The sequence below is a fragment of the Aphelocoma coerulescens genome, chromosome 6 (genome assembly GCF_041296385.1).
Source record: "Aphelocoma coerulescens isolate FSJ_1873_10779 chromosome 6, UR_Acoe_1.0, whole genome shotgun sequence".
Classification (NCBI taxonomy): domain Eukaryota; kingdom Metazoa; phylum Chordata; class Aves; order Passeriformes; family Corvidae; genus Aphelocoma; species Aphelocoma coerulescens.
The window spans coordinates 21,254,137-21,281,543 of NC_091020.1; the positions used below are offsets into that span (position 1 = coordinate 21,254,137).

The 27,407-nt window shown below is 36.8% G+C and overlaps 1 protein-coding gene across 1 annotated transcript; it reads right to left on the minus strand.

Moving 5' to 3' along the window:
- Positions 1-476: 476 nt before the first annotated feature.
- MARCHF5 (membrane associated ring-CH-type finger 5) lies at positions 477-27,092 on the minus strand. Its single transcript, XM_069019726.1, has 6 exons — positions 27,010-27,092; positions 11,886-12,088; positions 7,840-7,970; positions 4,465-4,648; positions 3,872-4,038; positions 477-2,704 (listed from the first exon to the last, which is right to left on the minus strand). The coding sequence occupies exons 1-6, from the start codon at positions 27,051-27,053 to the stop codon at positions 2,588-2,590; spliced, it is 846 nt and encodes a 281-aa protein (XP_068875827.1). The 5' UTR covers positions 27,054-27,092; the 3' UTR covers positions 477-2,587.
- Positions 27,093-27,407: the final 315 nt, after the last annotated feature.

The window sequence follows — 27,407 nt, forward strand, 5'->3', positions numbered from 1 at the left end:
GTATACTGAGAAATGCTAGATAACATTTCATATTCCCTGTCCTGAAAGTAATGGGACAAAAATTGGCTATCAGTGAAAAATACAATTCCTTCAGCCAGTCTTATCTTTCTCAATGAAGAGGGATCAATGTATTGCCCAGATCAATGCTGCACATCAGCCAGCCTAAGGATATCTAGTCACTCCCAAGCCCAGTTCTGTGTTACTGGAAGTTGCCCATATTGCAACAATTCTTTTGCTTTAAATGTCTGAGAAACACATTCCCCTACATCCTTTATTGATCACTAGAAAGAAGGAAAAAAACTCTCAATGTCACCTGTAAGTCTTAAAGTAATTCTTTTTTCATCACAAAGATATTTCTTTGGTCTATCAACTTAAAATTAATTATATAAATCCTTAGGTATGCATTAAAACAAAACACAGTTTCCATTCAGAAGTTTTGCTACAGGCTTTTTGTTTAACTGACAAAACACACTAAGGAGTGTAAAAAATATTTATTCAACCTAATTCAACATAACTATAATTTTCAATACTTAAAAACAAGATTTACAGAGTAATGACCTTTAACCACTCATGTGAAATCATCTTACAGTCCATACAGTATTTTATAATTTTATTTTTACAATAGCTTTAACTTCCAGAGGAGACAATGAACTTTCCCATGAAGCAAGTTTCAAACCCACTAATTTGCATCATTAAATTCTCTCCATGAGACTTTAAAAAACAGTAGTAAATTGCTTGGAAATATATACAGTGAAGACCACTGAAAAGCTGTTTTCTTGAAACGAGGCATTCTGTAAGAAATACATATTATATTGTTTCAAGACTATCTTACAGAGTGTAGCAACTTTCAGAGGCTGCTACTCAGTTTAAGATGTATATAAAAGTGAGCCCACTAAGACAAATATAATCAGCAGACTTACAAGGTTATAGTAATTCTTCCATTACAGCAAGAGCCTCAAAAGTATTTGATATTGATTGACTGTATAATTCTTAACACCTGTATAGGTTTTTAATACTAACTGGCCTTTATATACACTTTTGTACAGTTTTAAAATATTACATCTTGGTAATTGAGATAAACACACTATAGAAAAGGTACCTTATTTTGAATTTCTCTTAACATACATTATTGCAGTCAAAGAGGAAGTCCTTTCTGTATTTACTTCATGTCTGGTGAAAAGAAATATTTACTTATGAATAATTCCACTAGAAGATTTTTTTAAGCCATTCTCCATGCATCTGACATCCTAATATGAACAAGGAAAAGAAAAAACTCAGAAAAAACAAAGAAATTGTTGTTAAGAAAGAACTTCAAATACGAAATCTAGATTAGGTCTGGTATGAATATGCAATGGCCATATTATGTTTGTCAGAATTTAACTTCACAAAACAATCAATTTCTGTTGAAATTAGGTTTATAAATACATCAAATAACGGAAGTGCTAACGTCTCCCTCAGCTGACTACTCTAGACATATTGGAACAGTAAAGCCTACTGTATAAATAAACTTAATTACACATTTAAGATTTATCCTTTAGTCCTTTACAAAATGGAGTCAAGTTACCTTAAGAGCACCTACCCTACTGGCAGGATGCTCAGCTCAGGTACCCAGAGTGTAGTGTCAGCCCCTTGCAGCCAGCCCTTCCACTAGGGCAGGAGAGCCTAGTCCTAGAGCTGAGTTACATGCTCAGATCTGGATGCTTAGGGGGATGCCCTGCTCTGTCAGTTCAAATGTAGCTTTAGTGTTCAATGCTGTTTTCTCACATTTTTTGTATGGGTATTTACACAATATAAAGGAATATGGAAACTTAACAAGTGCTCTAATACTTAACTACAGAATAAGCAACTGAAATTTGCTTCCCCCTTGTAATTATTTTACTGTGGAGGAAAAAAATGCTATCCAGCACCAGTTACAAACCAGTAAAGCCATGAGAAAATGACACTAGGCACTGCAGAAGATACAACAGGACACTGAAAATTACCAGTAATAAAACAGTCACCTGAAAGCCATGCTAATTTTAACACCTAATACTTAGGTGGTTAAAGCTGACATACAAGTCCTGTAGAGAGTGATCTATCTTCTGCTTTCTCTGTCATTTGGGTATTTCACACTCCCTGTTTGATACCAGCAAAACCCAAGGAAAATTACTTCTCCTTGGTAACGACTCACATTCTCTATCTAAACCAATCTCCCTGCATTGTGTGAAATGCTAAACTGAATGACAGTGTGGGTATGAAAACACCTATAGAAAAGGCATTTGGATATAGCCTACATTAACTACATTTAAAATGTTCTGTAGTTGATTCTCTTTTTTCCATTCAGTATATTGGCTCAAAGAAAATAATTCAAAAGCCTATTGCCCAACAGAAATACCCAAAAAATAATGAAAGCCAAATCACATTCTTAGGTTCAGTGGTTGCTGAAAGGATTTACCCTGCCACAAGACAGTGCTTTATTGTATTTAAAGAAAAAAAAAGAGAGGAGCAGCAACTTATCACAATTTTCCACTACTGTGCAATAACAATGGAACCAATACAACATGGAAACCTGTTAGGTGAGACTCTGTGACATCTGGAGGTTACAGCCTTACGCTCCTTCTTGCTCAGGATAATTTAAAATTTTGCGGTGAGCTTGGCGCAAATATTGCTGCTGCTTGAAGTAAACCTTAAAAGCTCCTTTTATAGCAACAAAAGCAATTCCACCCTGAAATAAAAAGATATTTTGAAAACCTGCACAGTTCAGTGTCATATCATTGCAAATGTTCTTAAAAATTTCCAGTCAAAGATTTTTTTTCTGAACATATGGTATTTTCTTCCAAAGATTAACTAATTAGTACAATTCCAAATGAGTATCTCAAAGTTTTCTGTCACAGTGCACCATTACAGAGGTTAATGTTACCTAAAGGGATTACATACTGAATCTATAAAAGCTTTTATTTCCTTGAAAGTCTCACCAATATCCTAAATATAAAAAAATCAAAATCTTATTTCAAGAACAAAGAAAATGCAGATATGTATCTGCTTTCCTCCCTTCTCTGAATATAAACTACACACGGCACAAGGAATAATACTGATAACCATTCTATAACTAGATGTGAAAAACCACACTTGCCAAAAGTGGAGTAAAATAAAAGCTATTTTTGTAAAACAAACTTTTTTCCCCTCTAGAAAGCTTTACAATATGTTTCTCTCAGGTCTTCAAAATGAGACACCAAGAAGCTTTTAGTCTGCATAAACATTTGCAATATCACTGTTCCATATAGAAGAGAGGGGTGTATAAACATGCAGAAATTGAAAACAGGGGCTGAAGTGACAGTCAGATGACCAGGGATACCGTATTATCAAACTCAGTGTGCTTCCCCTTGAAAGGCTGCAACCAGAGAGGTTATTCACAAAGGAAGAGATTGTCATTCCCCCTCCATTTGAATTCTATGGAGAGTTAATTTTCCTCTCCTTATTAAAATAAGAAACAAAGGGTTTCTCTCAAAATCAGTAAACAAAAGCTAATATGGAAAGGTTTATAATATAAACCCCAGTCTTCCCTTACAGAGATTGTTTTTAGAAGATGCTGGCTCCTCATCTTCATTGTCAGCCCTAATTACTGCTAAGGCCTGCCTACTACAGTAGGCTGATGCAAGTTTCAGCCTTGTCATGAACTGAGATTAATTTCAGTCATAAAGGCAGTCTTTCACACACACAATGTTTGTCCACTGCTAAGACAGACAACCTTAAAAAATCCCTTCCTTTAATCAAATGTCGCTCTTAATATTCTGGATCAATTTATGTTCCTTTTTCCTTTGCCTCGCTCCCTCACAACACTTCATATTCCTGTACTATTATAATTTATGAAACAAATAGTACTGAAACTTACCAAGATTGTCCTTTGTAGATTTGAGTTAACACTGCTGAACATAAGCTTGCCAACTATTGTGGCAATAGTAGGGAAAACTAGAGCTCCACACAGAATACGTGTGGCAGAGACGTGATCTGCCAAAGGGTTGGCCTCTGCTGGGATACGAGGAACAGGACATCCAATGCCTAAAGGGATAAGAATGGGGGAAGAAAAGGTTACATAGCCACTGCCTCAAAAAGAACACGAAGTACATTATTGCCCACTCCCCACTCCACTACAAATCTATAGCCCAACCACTTTTTGAGAACTATCCCTCAGTGAATATTCTGTTTCCATTAAGTGACTGCAGTAATTTCTACTTTCAAGTAAGACCCATGAATTTTAGTAGTTTGTTTTGTTACTAAAGCCTGAACTGAAACCATGTTCCTGCTAGTCCTGCCTCACCTTTCTCAGGACATACCATAGAAATACAATCTAAACAGAATGAACATGAAATAGAGGGATGGTGTTAATCACCTCTACTTAAAAATGGCAAAAACTTCTTGCCTATCCCCATCTCCTAGAGGCAGAAATTCAATCTTGGCATTTCCTTTTAAATTTAATCCCATTACCTGGAAATATGCTGTTCAAAATTTGTAGCTTATTAGAGTATTTGCGCCACAGTCTGAGCACATAGTCCTCCCAACGGATCATCTTGCCCAATATTAGCATGACTGGGATAGTGGGAAGGCCAATCAAAAGGAATAAAGGATCAGCTCTCTCCATCACATCAAGACCTTCTTTGTGACCCACAACCTGGAAAATATGCATATAGTTGACAAACATAACAAAGGCCACAACAATGTAATGATGTACAAATGAACAAAAATGTAACCTAAAAAGTTGAGCTTGTTTGAAGCTGCCCACACATTTAAAAGAAAAAAAGAATAGTGTTTTATTTAATTTACTGTTTTCTCTTTGCATCCTTGATTGCTTATGGAGCATAATGCAGGTGAGCTACCAGCCCTACTTTGCAAATCATTAATCTTGCAGAGAGCTGTAACACAACTCCCTACCATCTCAAGAGAAGTTTCATGTGTTTCTGTGTAAGTAAAAGCCTAAACATCTGAAACACTAATAATATGGCATGCTTTCCAAAATGCTTTTAAGAATTTACAGTTTTACAATGATTAATTCTACACTCAGAAATTGATCAGATACTACAGTTCAAAGGATAAATAGTAAGTAGGTAAGTAGTAGTAGATAGAACGTATCTACATAAGTAGATAGTAAGTATCTCAGGATGTTCTAATCAAAATTTCATGGGTTTTAGGAATACTGTATATAACAGAGATCACAGTATTTAACTGTTGTTTCTCTGGACAATGCAGGAAGATGTACATTATTTTCAACTGTAGTGGAAATAGCAGCATATCTTCACATGTACCTTATTTTCAAATGTGGTTAGTTCAAGGATTTTAAAGGATCATTATTATTGCTGTGTCTACACTTTCCTACTGGCATATAAAAAAATTAATCAGAATTTTCCATTTATAAAATGCACATATTAAAACTAACAGAACGGTGCCTTATGTCTTCTAAAAAGTACACTGTTTTAACTTTAAATAAATCTAATAGGACTGAGGATAAAAAAAGACATCAGAGTGGTAGATAGCCTCTAGAGCTGTCTCAATTTAAGCAGTATAAATGCTAACAAAGTCCTTGAACTGCTTCCAGGAAGAACAGGCTCTTTCATGACTTTTTCCCTAAGAATCTGGGAAGACTAAAAACACTAAAGTAATAATTACGTTTGTAAAGCACTGGATTTTCTCATGTGTTTTCATTGACTTCTCGTTTTCCCCATGAATGCAGTAACTTATCAAGTCTTCAATTGCACAAAAATTAGAATTAGGAGGTAAGAACATGAAACAATAACAAAATTTTAAAAAAGAAAACAACAAACCCAGTACTTCTGGAATAGGCAGGACACGGAGAAGAAGCTACGGTAATGTACCACAGTACCTTTAAACTGTACACTCTTGCCTTGCTTTGAAAACCATTCCATGTTATGCCTCTAGAACAGGAAGTTATGTTATATACCACAGCCTCTAAAAATAGGCATAAGCAATACTGTTGCTGCCAAAAGATTATTCCTGAAAAAACATTCAACATTTGTCTTCCAGCTTCTTCAGTATCTTTTACCCAAGCTGTGAAGTCTGACACTATCCTTTTTCTCCTTATAGTCATTGCCCGTCAAAAAAAAGCCTCAGTATCTTGTCTCTTTCTGCTTTAGATTACTGTATTTCTCTGCTTTTAGTAACCCCATCTGACTTGTTACAGACTTAGCTACCACAATGTCAATCCTGTACTTATTTTTCTGCACCTGAAGTTTAAAATAGCTTTAAAAATAGCTTTTGTGCTTCTCTCTGGCCCTTCAACTGAAGAAAAGGAGTCTGAAATGCATCAGGAGACAAGTTGCATTAAACCTAGCAATGCTGTGGTGGCAAAAGGGTGGAACAGCTTCCCTCCACTACCCGCTAAATCTCCTCCTTTATAAGCAAAAATAAATTACTGTCTTGCCCAGCATGCCATCCATACAATCAAAACATTAAATCATGAAAATAGCTAATTTTTCATACCTGGGATTTGACCAGCTGCCTAAACTAATGTTTAGACAGATCCTCATTTCAAAAGCAAAACAACTTCAGAAAGAAGCATTTATCTTTCCATTTGGCTATGGAGTTCTAGGCCAGCTAAAAAGATCACAGTTTCCTACAGAAAAGGGCTCAGTGTAGCAGTGAGCAAGGAGAAAAGGACTGGTGCACTTCCAAAATCTGGTTGTAGTATTATAGATGGTTGCAATGTTCCTGTTGGAGCCACAAGAACAAAATATCCAATGAGAAAATATTTAAGTGCACCACTCTGTAATACACAGACTCATCCACTGGAATGGAGGTGGTGTTGAAAGCCATTACACATCCCTTATGCAGCTACTTGACCCTTGGCCACACTGGTACAGGGAGACTGCAGGGCTCCATTTCTGCTTTCAGAACCAAAACAGCACACGATCTTGAGATCTTGAGGGCAGTACCACACAATGCAAGAACTAGTGCCAAATGACTTACATGGAGAAGGACCAGGTTGTATATTTAAAATCAGAACTGCGTAGAGGAGTATTTATTAACATACAGATTTGTTAATTCTATCTACAGCTGAATTAGCATCAGAAATACTTTTATGCTTTCAGGCAAAACACAGGTTATGGACTTGATGCAGAAACAACTAAAATGGTAATGAAGGTGCTTCTGATTGTACAATCTGAAAAATCTGGTCTTGTGGTTGAACTAGAATGGCCATGAAGTCTTTCCATAGTTAATAGTCTACCACCTGTCAACATTACTTTTCTATTTAAATAGCAAGTTCACAAGAACAGAAGCAGGAAAAGTATTTTTCCCCTTTCAACTAATCATACAGGCTGAAGTAATTAAAACACTATTAATTTGCAGTGTTTTGCATTTCTTGTTTAAGAATGAATTGCATCATTCAGAGCATGTATCTTCCTTTATACAATTAAAAAAAAAATATCATATTATCCAAAAAATAATCTACTGTGTTCCAATTTCAGCCCTTTGAACATTACTAGCAAAGTTTTTCTCCAGGTAAGAGAGAAGATTAAATCTCATGTCCTTTCTGAATAATTACTCATTATTGCTAGCTAGGTGGTACCTAGCTGGTACCTTTTCTATGAGAACAGTTTTGGGTTCACCAGTCTGCCATACAAAGGGCAGCCAGCGAGAGCAGTAGTGCATTTTGTTAGTTGCAGACTGAACCATGCCTGAACAGGCACACTTGCGTTTATAAACTATGACCAGTTAGAAGTGAAAAACCACCTTGAATTCACTTGTTAACTACACTGAAAGCAGCTAAGCATTTTTTAAGCCAAGGAAAGAGGAGTCTGAATTGACTTTTGCTTTCAAAGACAGCAAGAAGAGAGAATACGTGTGTACCTGCATGACCGTCACAGCTCCGTACGTAACGGCTGTCCAGTATATAGAGCCCACCATTATCCCAGCTGCAGCAAAGGGACATGCCTTTGAGATCAGGCGATCTGCAAGATCCAAAACGTAAACAACTGGACCTGTGATAAAGGAAAAGTAAGGTTTCAAGATAGATATATATAGATACAACATAAAAGCATACTGTAGAAAGGTCAGCATGACCAATAAGAAAGAACAAATGAGGCAAAATACAAGTCTGACATACCACACGTGCTGTTTAAGTGAGAATATATCATTAAAAAGCTATTAAGCTAAACTTCTTTCTACCTACCATTTCATTTACCACATAATCTTTCCAAGAGATTGATATACTGCTTTAAAGCACTAATTTACCCACCGATTAGCTTCCTTTGTGTTGAATAAGAATTGTTTTGTAGAAACCACTTCAGGCTTAGTGGCTTTTTTATTTGTTAGATATTTCAGTTTTCTAAAGGAAAAAATACCCATTTGTTGTAATGTACTTCATGTCCTTATCTTTGACAGCTTCACCTGAAAATTCTGTCACTAAACTATCCTGCTATGCAGTAAAAAGTAGCACAGTTAATACAAAAGATTCCTTCCACTGGAAGAGGCTGCATTCAGTATGTTTAGAGGATCACCTCTCAAAACACTGGAGGAAAAAATACTCCTATTCAGGTTATTCAGTGCCTTTGACAACAACACATGAATAGTTTCATTGTTCTGTCTATGCACAATGGCACTTTCCAGACCTACACAGGGCAAGACAATAAATACCCTGACTACCTTTGGTGAGGTAAACAAGGGCAATGCCTGCATCTCTTCTTTGAGGGATTGCAAGAGCACGAGTGAAACAAAAGCCAGAACACTGAAATGTATATATGGAACTGAAAAACATCATCACCATAATCCGCATTACTTTTGTATTTGTCAACAAATTCTACATACAGACTGTCCTCCCACAGCTCCTATGCATGAACAGCTCCTGTTAGCTCCCTCCTACTTTTTCCTACCAAAATCAGTGACAATTCTCAAAACCAGCCTACAGGCATTCCTCAAGTAACTAATTCTCCATGTCTATCAAAGTTTACCCACAGTGACAAAATTGTGACTCCTGTTTCATGACTTAGTTACTTCTTCTTTTTCTAGACAACAGCTCAATTGTGAATGATTTCAAAAACCCCAGTTCTACTCAGCTCAAGTCAGCCAGTGAAAAAAAGCAACAGGAACATCCAGTTCAACTCCTAACTGTGTGTTTGACTTTCCAGAACACACTTAAGAAGGCGCTGAGATGTCTATCAATATGCTGGAAGTAGCAACAAGGTCATAACAAGTACTAAATGCACAGTAGTTTACACATCTTGACTGTTTCCCAGAGTCACTGAAAAAATTGTTTGGTTGTACCATTTTGAAAACTTAGGCTTGAAGACAGGAGACACAAATGACACTGAAGGTTGCCTTGTAACATTACAAGTCCTAACAAATTGCACCTACTGATACTAATGATTAAGAGAAGCCTGGCTAAAGAATCGGGTGTAAAATCTTGAGACAATACTAGAAAAAAATTATTGAAACAATCTTTTAATTAGCCCTTAGGAAGGAAGTGAGAAAGGAGGACAAACCTGGTTTGTTTTTTAAGATGATATTGAGGAAGAAACAGGAAAAAAAATATCACTGATACCCAAATTAAATAAGGAAATATGAAACAAAAATATTTTTCATTTTGAAAAATATATCATGCTTTGAAGAGTTTTTCTCTGCCAAACTGTTTTCTGTTTATTAAACTGAAATAATTATCTAAGAGATACTTTGGTTACTTTCAAAGTAGTAATAATGTTTTTGTATTTAGTGAAAGTTCTCAGAAGAGCAGAAAACAGTTCACAGGAACATAATTACCACCAATCACCAAAACTGATAGGCACTATCAAATCTGAAATGGAATTATGATTTTGAGATCTATCATGAGAGGTTGTTTTTGAGCTAGTAAACACATAAAAAGACACCCACTGTTACTTATAAAGATATTCACTGATGTCTCCTCAAGTTGATATCACTTCTAAACTATAATTATAAATTAGAATTTGTGTTGGGGGTGTCCTTTCACAGAATTTTTAGAAAAAGGTTTCCAGCAGTACATTAGGGAAGTCTTAATGTAAATAAGCTTCTGTACTGTGATGCCTCAGGAAAGCTTTACTCGTTACTTCTTCCCTGCTCAAGTAATTCCCTGCTCAAGATTCTTGAAGGGTACAACTAGTACTGTCTTCAAAAGACACCTGCTGCAGAAGAAACAGGGCCACTAGCAAGGCCTCTTGGAAAATTCTTACTGTCCTAACTCTGCCTGGTGTGACCTTGATTGACTTGTAGTTGAACTGTGCTGTAACAGCTTTGGGTTACTAGACAGAGCTACAAAAGGGCAAGACTGTTTAAGGCACTTCAAGGTCATGATTGATGTTCCATGGACCCAGATTCATTTCCCTGCTCTACTACCGATGTCTTGTGTACTCTTACACAAGTCTGAATTTTTATGCCCTTATCTTTAAAAATGGAAAAAGATGGTATTGTGAGGGAAAATATATCAAAATACATGAAGGCAGTCTCACACATCTGCATGTAAGAGCTGAACAACCTCATGCAAAAATTTTAGGCCAGCTTCAGAATCCAGGACTGTTGGAATCTAAGCTTTCAAATACAGTATGCCACAAACTACAGGAACAAATTAAAATGCTTGCTATGTTAATGTATCCTGTTCAAATTATAGTTGCTTCCCCTTTTGCCCATTGTCAAAATAAAATGCAAATGCAGCTCACTTTACAATTTCATCAGTCAAGACACAAGGAAGAATTTTAAACAGTGTCAAGTTTTGTGGTGCATTCTAGGCCCAGACAGAAACCCAGCTTTCTTCCCAAAGCCAATGCTAAATGTTATCATTTGATGCCTTCTTTATGATGGAGATTTACCTTATTCAGCAAAGCCAAATTGTGGTTGTTATATGAATAACTTGCAGTAAGTTTCATACTGGTTTATGTCTTTTTTAATATCAACAATACAGTATTGTTGTGTATATTTTCTTTCCCATTACTCACTGTTCTATCATGGAAATAAATGTCACCACTCAAAATTCCCTTGATACCTTAATTTTGTAAGCCCTTAAACTAATAAGAAAGGGGTCCTGTCCCAAAGCACTGGCAGTAAATTATTTTCAGCTCTTTCATTACAGAAATTAGATACTTAAAAAATCTTCTTAAAAATCCTCTAAAAGCCTGCACTCACTTGCTACATCACTGTTTCTTTAAGAAGCAGTTTTACTTTTAAACAAAATTTACGTTTCCATGGCAACATTTCATTTTCTTGATTTGCTTAATATATCCCATAGAACACATGGGCAAATGAGGGCTGAAATAACAGCAAGCACTGCTAATTTAAATACATGCAACGTACTGTGCATTATCCTACTTGGATACTCAAGTAAGAAGTAAGAGTACTTGGCTAATCTGGGAGATCATGTCCAACTTTTTTTTTCACCTTGACAAACAGAGCAAGAGCAGGACCCAGCAATCATAAATATTCTGCCTCTTGATTACAGGGCAATATTGACTCAGAAACACCTCCTGACCAAAGTGAAAGTATGTTTTTCCAGTAATACCACATGCTGCTTAGGAAATTCTGCTCTGAATTTCCTCTGATAAGTGTCTCTGCAAGCTGAGTCAAAAAAAGGATGTGTTTATGTGCTGTGTGGCAATTGCTGAAAGAAGTCACCTTCTGCTCAACAAGAAAAATAATCCCATTAGCCAGGAAATAATTACAGGTCAATCACAAGATTTATCTATATACCTAAGTGGAATACATCCAAAAGTTTCAGAAGGTATTTAACTAAGCCACCAAATAGGATGCAAGCAGAATATAAAGTTATTTCTTTCTGTCTGGAAAAGATAACAGACAAGTTTTCAACAGAAATGGTGCTCCAAGTACAAGAAAGGAAAAAAACAAGAAAGCAAGAACAAATAAAGAAAGAACAATTTAAATGATCCATATCTTACCTAGCTTTGGAAATACTATTAAATATTCTGCATTGCACTGAGGACAAGCAACTCTAGCAGTACTGTTTCCTCTTTGCTTTTCATCCACCCAGCGCTGCAGACAAGTCTGATGCACCCATTTGGTAGAGCCCCTGCACCTGCAGGGTCTCACCCACTCTGCTGTCCGATCATCCTCATCGGTAGCAAAACAAACCCAGCAGCTTCTGTAATCACAGGAAGGAAAAAAAATATATATTTTCTGCTACTTTTACACGCTTAAAATAAACATTCACATGTGCAAGCATGCAGCTTTAGAAAATGTGCACCTAGAGGAGATGATGGTTGTTACTTCCTTCTTAATCACCAGAAGTTACGTATTTTGTACCACGGTTTTGCTATAAAATCAACATAATAAGCATAATTTTACAGATAGCTAAACAACTACTTTATACAGTCTGAATTATTAATTAAACTTTTAGATAATTTATGGTTAAAAAGCATTGAGACTGTAGTCCAACCTTTGAATAATACATATGAAAAATCCATATTTTTTTAATGTTTTATCATCTCCTTCTACAACAGACATTTTGGTAAGTTTTTTTTAATTTTAGAAATATAAGATCAATATTGTAGTCTGTTATTTGGGAAACTAAGTCCAATCCACTTAAATGATAAAACAACACAAATGATACAACATATCACAAAAAACTCTAAACAATTATATCAAATTCATTCCCTCTCTTTGAAAAGGTAAAGACTTTAGTTCAAACAAGTTGACTCTGTATAATAAAAATTAAGTTACAAAGTACTTCAAGAATACTATTGTACCAGTAGAGGAGGAAATTTCTGCCTTAGAGCATTATGTGGACTTGAAAATTCAAATATATTAATTCTGTAAGGAGAAAACACAATACTGACAGTCTATACAACCTGACCTGAAGTGAGCACAGAACCTAGGAACTCCCAGATATCTGGTCTGATGATTAGGCCAGACTTTTGGCCAACTTACAAGAAAAAGCAAAATATGGATCTGAACTAGGAAAATATCAGGTATGTTCAGCCAATAATTTTTACTGTGAAACAATTTGTTAATTCCCATACTGAAGATATGGAAGCTTACATAATAAAACAGAATTTATCAAAATAAGGATCTTACTATAAGTATTTATATAACGGTTTCATTTTTAAAAAATATTTTATGCAAGCCACTGCAATCATAATTAAACCCTTATAAAGGAGCACAGCAACAGCATCCCTATAATTTAACTACCAAGACACAATCTAATTAGACATTGTGACCTAACCGAAGTTTTGCATCACTATTTTGATGAAGAAGTTTTGTTCTCTTAACATCATTAAGACAAAACACTAAAAGGTTTCTTATATGTAACCAGTAACAGACAGTAATTGAGAGAAGAAGAAACTGAGAAATGCTCTGGCACTAGTAAACAAAACAACTTTATTATCTGAGAATCATGATTGCGGATTCTATGCCAGGATGTTACAGTGGTTCATCACTTTGTTTTTGTTTGTTTTTTCCTCTCACTTTGTTTTTGTTTGTTTTTAACTTCTCTTTGAGGAAAAAGAAGGGGGAATCTGCAATGGGAAACAATTTTGTCGGGCTCCAACTTCAAGAAATGAAAAATATTGTTGTCTAACAGCTTTGGTTTTAAGATCTCACTATCTTGGGTAGTATTTTATTTGTAAATTCCAAGTGTTTCTTTACAGAAGAATAGCCTTGTTTTTTTAATAGAAATAACTGTGCCTATAAAATGCTTGCAAGACATTCTTTAAAGCACTGAATCTTTTTAACATCTATAGTAGTAGAAGTATGTTGAAAAAGTTGCAAGTGTGTCAGAGCAGAAGGCAACCTGTAGCAATTTATTACTGGCATACTTGTAAAAGGGTAAATTTGAGATTCAGATTCCAGGGAAGACTGGAGAAATAGCAATTTAACAACACTGAACAATCCATAAAATGAACCTGTAATGTCCACATGTCCAGTTGTAAGTACAGAACACATTTTGGTAGGTACAGATGTAAATTTAAACTGTGATGGCCTAAAACTAGAGCTGCCTCAGTTAGCATTTGAGAAGACTTTTCAGTTGATGACTGACATCTGGAATCAGAACTGTTGTTTCTTCCATTCACCTTAATGGGAAGGTAAAATCAAAGTTTGACTTGGCTTCTTTCTGTCCTTCCCCACATTGGTTTGTATCAAAATTGTCATGATATTCACTCCTGCAACACCACCCTTCTTTTTGCCTTCATACTCCCAATGTGCACCTACTGCAGTCCCAAAGGAAAGGACACATTAACCTTCCTAAGCAGGAGGAGGAAAGACAGACAAGCCACAAGTCAGTAAGAATCTAGATGAAAATGATGAGACCACAATGAAGATTTGTAAGGATTACAAAGCATGGGTGACATTTTGGTTCATTGCACTCAATATCAAGGAGTTCTTACAGAATACAAGTTCTTGCACTGTTTATTGATTTTTATTTACATTAAGAATGCCCAAATTTACTTTAAGAACAAATAATACCATACAATAGTACTGATCATTGTTCCTCTTCAGCAGTTTTTGTCTGCATTACAGGTAAATATTCACTCATTCATTCCACATCCTATTTAACTCTACAACTGCTCTAAATTTGTAATTCAGATTTTTTTATATATATTAAAGGCTTCACAACAGAGCTAGTTAGGTCTGAGGATATCATGACAAAATGCAAGTGCAGAGTTTATTCAAATAATGACAGATTTAAGCATGAACATAGTCTTGCTACAGTGCAATTTTAACTAGTGAATTTGTCCATGACAATGGTTGTAGATTAAATTCTGTTCTCAAGTTCTCTGTCAAGGTTAGTAAAGTAAAAAAAAAAAAAAGCATCTTTTCTTTAATTGCTTCATCCAATTTCTTGCCAGCCAGTCATACCTGAAAACCTGAAAGACCTATGAAAGGAATAACAAAATCCTTTACAGACTTAAACCTTTAGCAAGTCATGAATAATGAACAGTAAATTCCCTCTATACTGTCATCAGCTTTATCTCTCTCCATTGACAGCAGCTGTAGCCGAAAGGACTAAATAAAACCATTTCAAAACAGGTATCTAGGCTCTTGCCAGATTTTCCATTTTCTTGTACTGAATAAAATATGACCTTGGTTCTTACCACTGAATCAGGTTGCTACTCAGATAACCTGAAATAGAAAGGGTTGAAAAGGTGGAACAAAGCATTGTTTCTGATAGAAACTCAAACCTTTTTCCTTGATGACTTTCTACATAGCCAAATCAATAACACTAATGTATTTTTCCACACTTCCTTGGCTCAAAAAAAAAAAAAAAATCAAAACAAAACATACAAAACCCCAGACCAATATCACTATTGCAGCTCTGAATATAAGGTTACAAATGCCTTTTATATTCAGCTCCCCAGCAGATGCAGGTTTCCAGTCTCAAAAATTGTATTCTGACTCTGAGAATAATGCGTTTTTTGCATGTGTTTTTTTCTCTAGCAAAGACAAACTCTTTTCAGGACACTGCTTGTGTTAAGAGCAAAGCAGATGGGGAAAAAGTTGTATTGAAGATTAGAGATCCTATACTCCAAATGTTACATGACTAATCTAAGAAACCAAGGCCTGCCTAAAACCAGGTTCCTCCAAACCACAAGTTTCTAACCGGTAAGGAGCCCTCTCTCTCTGGTACACAGTGGGAGCTACAGCTCCAACAAATCTGTAAGATCTCCAGTATCAGACATACCTGGACAGCTCTCCTTTTTATTAAGCTATACCCCTTCAAAAGGTTACTTTTTTCCAAAACCAGTCTTAGACAGGAGGGAAGACAGTACCTTATTCATGTTATTTAAATCAAATCTGACTCAATTTGTGAAAGCTGAATTCATAATGAAACAGCTTTGCTTTCAAGGAGGCATGACTGTGTAAAGCAATACAAAAAAGTAATTTAAAAGCAGTATGTTGATTATATATACACAACAGTAAAAGATCTGCAAAAATTTGTAAAGCTCCATAAGCCCAGCAGATATCCTTGTATCCACAACACTTAATGGAAGATGACCTGCTAGACTGGGACAGCACAGCTGTTTCATGCTCTGGTTTCAAATATTCAGTTCTGCAAGTAGGAATGGAAACATCTTGGAATTTTCCCATTTGTGTTCAGTGGCATACAAATATGAATGGCCAGCAAAACCAGAAAACTTCTCAGACAACAAAATTCTACTAGACTTTTAGACCTAACTCTTACCGTGGGAAATGCAAATTTGAACATGCATGACATGCTCTAGAATTATGAGCTAAAACCACATTTTTCCCTCTCATTACAGTTCTTTAGTAAAATAAGAAATTTTCTGCATTTCTCCCACATCATAAAGCACACCTATTTTCCTTAAAGTGGCAGGATATCTTGCTCTAAGAGTAAAGCATCCTTGTCCTGTTAAGCACCAAGTGTCTCAGCAGCTTATTGCAATTAAATTTCACATCCAAAAAGAAGAAAGTGAAAAGGTGAAACATAACTGATAGCAATGATAGCACAGAGAGCCACATCAGTGAGGCATGAAAACATACCTTGGAAGAAATGACTGAAAGCATTCCAATAACTAGCCATAAAAAGGCACTGTTCTAAAGGATGAGCCACAAGTCTGCTGTTTGGAAGAGGCAATTTTTCATGAGCTTCTATAACAACTTTTTATGTACAGTCTATGTCGACAGATAAAGTACCTTTGATGATGAATAGTGATAAGCTTTACACTAAACTTGCCAACTACACTCTAAGTGCTACACGATCATGTTTAAGTAGAAGACTAGGATGTCAGAAAAATGGAGTTACCTAGTAGCATTTGGCTGCTATAGAGCTGCCTGGAATTTTAGTAGGGGTACAACAAACTGTTCTCTCAAAAAGCAAGAGAAACACCATATTGCAAATGCTACCACTAAGCATTTCCTTTTCCTGAGAGTGAAGAACCAGCAGCAGTAAGATCTTGTGCTAGAGGACCACTGCCTGGTCACAAGAGAATGCAAGCCTAGCCTACAAACCCCTGATAAAGGCTATAAAGGGAGGAATATCGTTAACCCAAGAAATGTTAGCTTATGTCACACTTCACAGAGGAGATTAAGTGCCAGAAGAGATGAACTCACATGCAGGATTATAGATGGAACACCACTCTTTCCCCAGTATTTTCTTGGGCATCAAACACAATGGAAAATACTTTATCTTCAATCCAAGACCCACCTATCAAACTCAAAAAACCATTACACTATCCTAAGGGGAAAAACACACAAGGGAAATACACTGAGTGAAGAACAGAGATAGCAGTGCAAAAATAGCGGTCTTAGATGCTCCGTCGTGACTTCAGCGGATGCTTTTAAGGTAGCATGGCATAGCAGCCATATGCTAGCCTGTATCACTCAGCTAGAAAACAAGTTGTCACCTTGAAACAAAGTCTAAAATGCTCAAAGGCAGTCCTGAAAGTCAATTGACCTTATACACAATCTGCTCTGCCTAGTCATTCAGGATAGCATGTAATGCTGTGTAAAGGAGACATTGATAAGAATCTAGACATAACAGTAACTACACTTTACTACAAAAGCAGTGCATTCAATAGAAACAGCTTAAATAGAGAATATCAAGCTAATGTTGGTGTGAACATATGCTCACACAAGTGGTATCACATATAGGTTCTGACTTCCTCTAACCTCAGGATGACATTGTATAAACTAGATTTTAGAAAGCTTTTAATAAAAGCATATGGGTAACTAAAATCCAGTAAACAAAGACATTAGAACCCCATAGAATAATTAACTAGAAAGTACACCAGAAAGATCTACTGATTATTGAAAGTTGAATTCAAGCTTTATTATATTCTCAATTATAGCTGTATTTTACACTTGCATTCATTGCACTATGAAAAGGCAGAGATTCAAGTAAAGGACAGTTCACTGAATCCTGCTGGCTGCTTTCTAGCTTGTGGATAAAATTAAACCTTTGACTGCCAAGCATCACGTATTGTGCTTAAATTGGGCCTTAGGAGGTTTTTATGGTCTGTTTCTAGCCATCTTAGAATAAGGAATCCCTCCCCAGATCTACCTATCTTGTCAGGTTTTAGTCTCTAGTTTGCCAAATCTAGACTGTCAGAAAAAAAAATTAGCTTTCATTCTGGATAATTTAAACTTTTGAAACCAGTTATTCAGACACATTCCTTTTGCAAAGTCTTCAGAATTCAGTTATCTTAAAGGCTTTAGTATTACCATACTCTCACTTTTTCAAAAGGAAAAGCTGAGAAGTCACCAAAGCTCAGTGGCCTTGCTGTCAGCCTTTAAATATACAATTAATTTTTATGTTAGAAGCATTTGTTTTATTTCTCTTTATTTATTCTTAAGTGAGGGAGGGAGAACAGGGCCCTTCTAGAGATATGCAAAGAACAAATCAGGAAAAACTATTACTCATACAATAAGCACTTTATTACTAAACATTATATATTTTGCTAACTAAACTCTTACTATTGTGTATTAGCAGCTTGGCCTACAGCTAACAATTTAAGCTACTGAGTGCCTGCTGGGCGGGGTAATACTGATTCTCACCATCTTAGGAGGAAAATCAAAAGTGACTAAAACTAAGTGGCAACAGAAAAACCAACCAAACAAAACCTAAACGAAGAACCCCATACACATACACAAAAAAATAATTTACTTCCAAAACTGACACATGCTTTGAACAACATGATTTGAACAGAAAGCTGACACATAGTCAAGTACATACATACATACATAGCAAACAGTGAAGAATTCTAATAGCATTACGTTAATGCTTTAAAAATTTAATGGATTTTTTTATAATGCAGATAGCACATGATACTATATAGGGAAAACATTTTCTCATGCATTGTTTGACATCTGTCAATAATCGCAAACAGAGGAAGTAACAGAGATGTGAAGCAACTAGGAAATTGCATTTTAGAGGCTATTTAAAGTTACTTCCTTGAATGTGACTTTAAACATCTTAATTACTTATTAATTACCTCTAAGATGACCAGACTCCAAAGGAAGACAAAAATATGTAGTTTCTACTAACCAACATTAAACAATGCCATTTTGCACTGGGGGAAAGGGGGAGTTGCATAAGAGAAATACCAATACTGGTTTTTATGGTGCATGTACAGAGTAGATGACAGATGCTACAAATATCAGGAGCGACCTACATACAGAATAGACCAAGTCTGACCTGCCTAAAACTGTAACCAACTTGACATTAAGCTGTTGCTGTGATAAGCAAATGATAGAAATGCAAAGTTATTCAGTCTCTATCACGTGAGCTCAATCTCCTGCAGCCATTTTCCAGTGTCACATAGTAAATGCAGAAGTACAAATGAATCTTTAAGCACAGTAGCTTTAGTTACAAAAGTAAATACATTAGCATAGACATCTGTTAGAAACCAAACATGGCTCCTTGCTTTACATTCAATTTTTAGGGAAAGTATTTGTGAAATACAAGTTTGATTTTTTTATGTATTCCTAGAGAGTTTCATGGGTAAACTGACCATACAGGGTAAGCAATCTTCCTGTTGTGTTCTTCCAAAGAAAAGAGAAGAAAAAAAAATGGAAGGGTAGTCCTACGATTGCAAAAAGTGGAAGACTCCAAAGAAGGCAAATTGCTTTGAACTCAAGAGTTTATGACAGACACTGTTACTCAAGTTATTCTCAGTTTATAATTTCTATTTTTTATCAGATAATTTACAATATAACAGAAAAACCAAAAAGCTCTACTTAAGTCAGTCGTCTTATATAATCCTAATAATAAAAATTGGAACCATTTCTGACCTAAAAATTACCAAAAAACTTTAAACGCCAACAAGATAAATTCTTGGTATGTTAATACCTCAAGAACAACAAAAAACCACCTATCAAATGTGGCAGACATTGAAAATTTGGAAATGCCTTTACTCTGAATAAATGTGAACAAAATTGCAAGGTGTCTGATCATAACATTAAGTAACTCTCCTCGACAGGCTGTGGAACTGACTGCATGACTCACCAGCAGAACAGTCACACGCACCCTGCACATGGTCTTCTGTAATTATATCCCTCACAGAAAGCTAACTTATGTTGGCACATCTTAGTCCAATAAAAAATATACACTTCTAAACAAAAATATTCACATTCCAGGAGGAGGCACTTAGAATAAACAAATGAGAAGAGATCTGGAAGGTACATAATGACCACACTGCAGATTTAAAATAGAGGGATAGAGGGTCTTGTCTTTTTTCTAGAAAGATTGTGAAGAAATAATAAATCACATCAAAATGGCTTTAAAAAAGAAATACCACTGAATGCCAGTCCCTCTTGTCCATGACGACTCTATTATTTACCACCTTCCCACTGTGTTAGCAGTTTCTTTTAATTTGTACACATTGAAGAAAAGCTGCATGGCCATAGGGGGAAACAGGCAGAGATACATAAACTGAGAACACTAAATAGTCCATACTTCTCATCAGCAATCACCTGAAAACCTAGAAGCACTAATAACACTTATCCAAAATGTTTGCTTCTGTGAGTTGTTTCCAAACATAAGCACATACAAAAATTCCCTGGTTAGCCCTTAAATCAACAGGTTTTACTTGTTATAGGGGAAACTATTATATAGCAGGCCAGTTTAATTTTTATCTTAACTTAGAAACAAATGAACAGCTAGTCCCTGATTTAATACAACTTCAGTGCATTTTTTTTAAAGCAGCATTTGAAAGTGAACATTGTGATTGTAAATTTTCTTATCCTACAGTAGTGTTAGGCAGGACATGTCTAATCCTTCCCTCAGAATCAATGACACAAAAATCCTGAGCATAAGCACTTCCACTGAGTTTTAGAAATTTTTGACAAAAAGCACTCACATTAGCATTAACATGACAGGAGCAAAAATTCTTAAGAGAAAAAAAAGCAAGATCCCAGTCCCACTAGACAGGAAGTTATCTTAACTTTTAGGTACAAATTCAGAGCCACTGCTAAAAAAAGGCCAAGTGCAGATTTGCTAGAAGGTGTCAGTGGACTGTACCTCCCTATTGGCACCTCCAGCATAGTATGCTTAAGTTATGCAGTGCAAATGATACTGTGCTGTTTTCCCACGTAAACTGGGACTGCATCTAGACCTGGTATCACAAAATTACAGGTTGGAAGGGACCACAGGTGATCTTGTCAGACCTCCTGCCCAAGACAGAAGCAATACTGAATTCAGACCAAACAGCAGAGCTGGGTCCAGGAAAGCCCCATGGGCAGAGATCTGCATCTGCACTGGGCAACCTGTTCCCAAGCTCAACTGCATCATCCCCATCCTCACATGCTGAACACTCCTCTGTTCAAATTTACAGTTGATTCTCATCATCCTGCCAGGAATCTCCACTGTCAGTCTTCTAAACAGCCTCCTTTGTAGGTAGAAGGTTATCAGATCTCCCAAGCCATCCCTCCTTCAGGCAGGCTTAGTTCTTTCTAGCTTTTTCTAGTAAGTCACGTGCTCCAGCCCCTTGACCAAACTTATGCAATCTCAACAGTTTCATTTAGAAACATCAGCCAGAAGCAGTTTGCTTTAACCACTTCAGATTGAGTCCTCTTATTCTTTTGCACTGACAATGAATTCGCTACTTGTGGTAAACTACAAATGCCAGTAAAAGCATGAGCAAGTCATGAACTCTTTTGATAAAGGTAGATATTACATCCTATAAAAATCTAGTACTTGGTCCATTCTGCTGCTGAGATGGAAAGAAAAGGTGCATCAGAAAGCACTTATTTTCACACCAGGAATTTTCCAATCTCTGTGCAGTGCAGAAAGACCATAAGCAGGTTAAGATGTCAAAAGCACCAAATTAGCCTAAACCAGCTCTTACATTCATTACCACTTTAAGTATTACTTTAAAAAAGATGTTCTGAAATTGATACCTGAACCTTTTGATAGGTGTCTAAATTATTATACATATATTTATTCAACACATTTGCATTAATTGTCAGAAGTTCCAACTTCAGTGAGCACTTTAAGACACCATGGCAAAGGAAACCATTAGCGCAATAGGCACTATTACAGAGTCTGAACACTTTTATATGGAAGAGATCCATATAATAAACAGGGGTTTGTATAGCCTTTTCAGATATAGTGAATACAACATATGAAAATATTATTTGAATGCCTTCATAATACATGGGATACCATGAGATTTTGAGTACAAAAAATTTTAAGTTGTCTCTTAGGAGTTTCCCTACACTTAAATAGGAAGAATAATTACCTACTGTATGCAGGTAGAAGTTAATTGTAAAGCAGCAATTAAAACATGTACATTTGTTCCTAAGCATATCAAATCAGACATCAAAGATAGAACAATAATATACATAAGAAGACAGTCAAAAGGCTAAGATAGTTTATAAATAACATGCTGACACCTGTATATTTCACACGGGCAAAAGGCAGTGTACAGGTCTGCATTAAGTCTCCACTAATCATCTTTACTGATAAGACACAGGAAAAAGTCAATCCACATAGAACCTTCAACATAAAGTGAAGCAAAATAGTAAAGGATGTACCTGGCACGAAGCAGTAAGGAGAAAGCCAAGCTATTACAAAGTTATTATTGTTTCAAACTTTCTTTCTTGAAACCCACCCTCCAAGATAGGTGTGATTTTGCTTTTTCCATCCTGTATCAACATCAACTTCCAAATAGCTGGGGTAAAGACAGGGAAAAACAAACCCCTTGTTTCTGTTCTGGTAGATATTAACCCAGCATGGTCCATTCTTTACTCTTACACAGCCTTTCATTCTAAGCATGAATAACCTACTCTCAAGGAACAACAGAAAGCCAGGTACTTCTAGGTACTGAAAGATTTTGATCAGAAGTTAGGAAGACCTCTCTCAAAAGAGTTTAACGCTGTTGTGAAGAAAGAAAATAATTACTTCAGATAGGACAAGAGAGACATGCTTAATCAGTACAAGTAGAACAAATAGACTGAGTAACTGCAGAGATGGCATTCTGTGAAAAATAATACATAAATCCTTTATTGTGTTTTATGTTGCTTATTACTCTGCGTATCTTATCTGGTTGAACTCCACTCATACAAAGAGTTACTTGTGTGTCAACTTCTGTCAGTGAGAGAAATCAGAGCACAACATCCAGTACAAGTTTAAGACGTTCAGAATAAACATCTTCAATCAAGGACCACACTGCACTAATTACACTGTCTAGGTTGTAGCATTAGGGTCTTAATCCAAAACCATGTATTAGGTTACTAATAGTATCTACTTAGTTACTAAATAGTTACTAAAGTATCAACAGTTAATTGTGCAAATAAAACTAAATCAGTGCCTGCACTTTCAAAGAAGGAAGGAAAAGACTGATCTCAACACAAATACCACCACAAATGGTGACTGGAATGGAAAGAGAAACTGAAGATTATGTATAAAGCCATTGCATATTCTTTCATCTTGAAAAAAAAAAAAAAGAAAATTACAATGGAATCAGATGACAGTTCAAAAAACTGCAGTAGAAAACCCAACACTATTTTACAATTTTTGACCTACAATTGCTAGCATTTTTTCAATAAATCAATGATCTGGCAAAGAGAAAAATTAGTTGCAACAGTACTCCTCTCTTGATACCATAAGTAATTTCTTAAGCAAACTACAATTTATTGTTTAATTGCTTTTAAAGTCTACCTGCAATTTCAGCTCTCTTGTCTCCTTTCAACGGGGAATGGCAAGGGTAGAGGGTTAAAGTCACATCATGTTCCTCTAGTTTTTATCAAGGATATTGACTATAACTGAGCAACTACTATCCAGTCAGAAAATGAAGAATGCTAATTCAAAAATTAAACCATGCTAAAATTACCACTATGTTGATTCTTCAGCATGTACGTGCACAAGCCTTCAGCAGATTATCCATCAAATTTTGACTAACATCTTTGAAGACTGAAGTAACAGAAAGCAATGATGACCATGTTCTGACCAAGTGGCAAATATATGGAAAGAAGGGAACAGTTGTCTTTAACTTGGATAGTATATGAAATACCACAAATCGCTACCACAGGACGCGCTACAAAAAACAAACCCCAGCATTCTGAAGCCTTGATATAACCAATTGCAAGAGCAATCCACACGTAATTCAACTGAAGTAAAGAGAATAAAGCTTAAAAATATGAGTACATTTTAGCATTACAGCTCACACTAACAGCACATAAAAAACTCATTGCCACATAACTTCAAGTTTTAATGAAGATTACTATAATTCTGTAATTTATGCATTAAACTAACACGAACAAATGGATTAAAAATAATTAAATAATAAAATCTCACCATTTAGACAACTGACTAATCCCTGCCTTCAAGTGTACATATTAGTCCAGAAATACGGCTTTTTACCACAGATTGAAAAGATTTCTGCTTGCAGAAAAGGATAGTATTTTGAGACTTATTATCTGGAACTTTTATTTAAACATGAATGAGAAGAAAAAAATTACAAGGGGGATGGAAATTCCAATGTTAAGGCTAGAAAAGATCATGTCAGTCATATGGATTAGTCTCCTAAATGCTGCAGATGAGACAACTCCACAATGCAGTGTCACTTCATGGTCATGCTTCTTGTATTTATGCTATAGCCAATCCTTCAGGTAAGTATAAAATCCTTAGCTAGAAATTTTGAGTAACTAACTCTTTATATCTTAACAGCTATTTACCTTCTTTGTTATAAATCCATGTGTTGCTTCTAGACTGAAATTATGCAGTGAAAATAAAGGATGGAACAAAATTACATCAGAGAAAGATGAATCCTCAGCAACAATGTGGAGATGCTATCAAGTCAGTCCTTGCACTGGAGAAATCCAACTTGCTTTATGAAGGAAAAAAACGTAATCATACAGGTATAGAATCTAAAAGTCAAGAGAAGAATCCAACTATTCCCTCTTACAAATAGAGAGCTAAAGAATTTGCTCTGAGAGCTCTGACCCTTGTATACAAAGCAGTGCATGCATTCAGATTTACAGCAACACCTAATTGCTGATACAACAGCATGTCACCACTGTTGGTGGTCATCTAGGTACTGGAAACAGAAGAAAACCCTTCTTTTTCTGCTCCTTAACCATTACAATCCAAATGAAATTCATCCTCACTGGAAAGCTGTTTTCTGCATCCTTCACTAAAAGATCTGTATTTTATTTTAAAGTATGCACTTTGTGTTAAGCTATAATGTATTAGCAATTACTCCTAAGCTTTTACATATCTAATTTTTTTTCTCACTGAGGAAAACAAGTATCTGTCATGAGCAAAAAAGATAACAGGACAGAAGAAGTATTTCCATTCCTCAGAATCCCCACAGATAATTTAACCATGGGGTATGTCACTTAAGATGAAATACTGAAGGTTTATCTTGATCACCACTACAAACAATGTGACAACAGTTATGTACAACCTTCAGAAACATCAGATGAATAAAAATATGTTTATTCAAATGTAACCCTGCTCCATAAACCCAATATAAACCAGAAAGATTATTTACACCAACTGCATTTTGAGGTCTTGGTTAGTCCAAAATCCTTCTATTGATGTTGTGCTACACTCTGAATTAAACTAAAACCCCAAATACTTGGTTCCTTCTTACTACTACATTCACCACCTGTCAAACTCCTGTTTCTAAAGTTTCCTATACTGAGCCCAATGAATTCTTATATGGAAGCTACAGCCTCTCTTCATACCTCCTCTTATGCTACTTAGGTATTTCAAATTCTTTCCCTGTTGTCCTTGTTATTAAGGAAATCAGAGACACTTTCCAATTTTTTTAGATTTGAAGCTACTTCAAGTATACTAGAAAAAGTCTTTGAAAAGAGACAGAGACACAAATTATAATTTCACAAACTTGAAAGGATACAAGAATATTAAATGTATATCAAAACCCACATCTCTGTTACAGGCAACAACTGAAGAACAGTAGACTGTTGTGGCAACCAGGTAACTAATGTCCCTTTTTTTTTTTAATTAACTGTTTAATTTAACAGTTGGCCACAACAAAGATTATAAACGCCACCCTACAGCCATTTCCCAACAGGGTGAACTAGGACTTCAGAGTGTGACACAATAGCCATGGGCAGCAGGGCATCCACCCAGAGTCTTATGGGTCCCTAGAATTCCAAAACACAAAATACTATATATTACTAGATTACAAAATTCAGGATGAAGATGAAATTTTGTTGGTTTGGTTTTGGTTTTTTTTTAGTTTAAGAGGAGTTGATTCTGCAATACTCTTATAACCTAAACCATCCCTTCGTCATCTCCCACTTTTTGAGTTTTTCTAAAACACAAACTTTTTCTCCCCAAATCACTTTTATCTTCTTTCTGCATCAAACTGGAACTTCTTATCCTCACCTTCCAGGCTGCACAAGTTCTACCCCTGTCTCATATAGTTTGTATTTCCATCACCTGCCTGATGACAGGCTGTATTTCACTAAATACTCTTTCCTTAGAGGCAATGTGGTTTACTATTTGTAGGGACAGTCTGCAAGGGCTTCCTCGATGAGTCAAAATGACAGTTAAGGAATCTTAAGTGCTCAGTGGAACAGGGTGAAAGTGCTACACGTTTAAATAAAAGCATAAAGAGAAAACAAGTATAATAAACAGAATTTACAAGTTAATAATTATATAAGAGGAAAGATACTTAAGTCAAAATACTTCTAAGGTTGTAATTTTCAAGAACGCTCCAGAAAGCAATTCTAGGCTTTCTTCCGATCATAAAACCAGCAACAAAACACACAGGGCCGGCTAAGCTTAGGTCATCTTTTGGTGCCTCACTTTACGTGCACGTCAGTGCGTTCCATACCCAGAGGCTCTCCCAGACCCCGGGACAGGGCCAGGCTCCTACAGGCCCCCATCTGCCCCAGAGCCCGTGCCAGCTCAGGGACACACACACCTCCTGCTGCCCGAGGGCTCCGGGAGCGGTCCCTCCACACCCCTCAGCTGCCCACGGTACCTTGCGCTACTTTACGACAGCGCTCGCACAACTTCTCCCAGACCACCAGGGATTTTAGAAGGCAAAAAATGAAACCGGACTCGCGACACCGACCCCAAACCCGCCGCGGGAGGCTCACAGGCCCAGCCCGAACGTTCCCTCCCCGTACCTGTCCATGGTCTGCGGCAGTGCCAAGCCCGTCTGCTCGGCCATGGCCCCGGGCGGAGGAGCGGGCCCAGCCGAGGGCCCGGAGCCTGACAAAGGCGTCACGCGTGCGGCGGCGGAGAAAGGGGAGCGAACGGGAAGGCGGCAAATCCGCCCTATCGCGGGACGGCCGGGGCGGCCCCTCCTTCGGCAGGCGGGACGCGGCACAGGGCCGGTGGCCGGGGCAGGACGGAGCTCCCGGGCCGCCGCGGGGAAAGGCGGCGAGCGCTGAGCGCAGCCGCGCCGCCCGTCACCGCCGCCCGACCCCGCAGCGCGCCTGCGCCAAGGGCGGAGCGCGAGCCCGTGCCCGGAGCGCTGGGAGCGCCGGGAGCTGTAGTCCTGTCCTAGTCCCGCCGCGGTCCC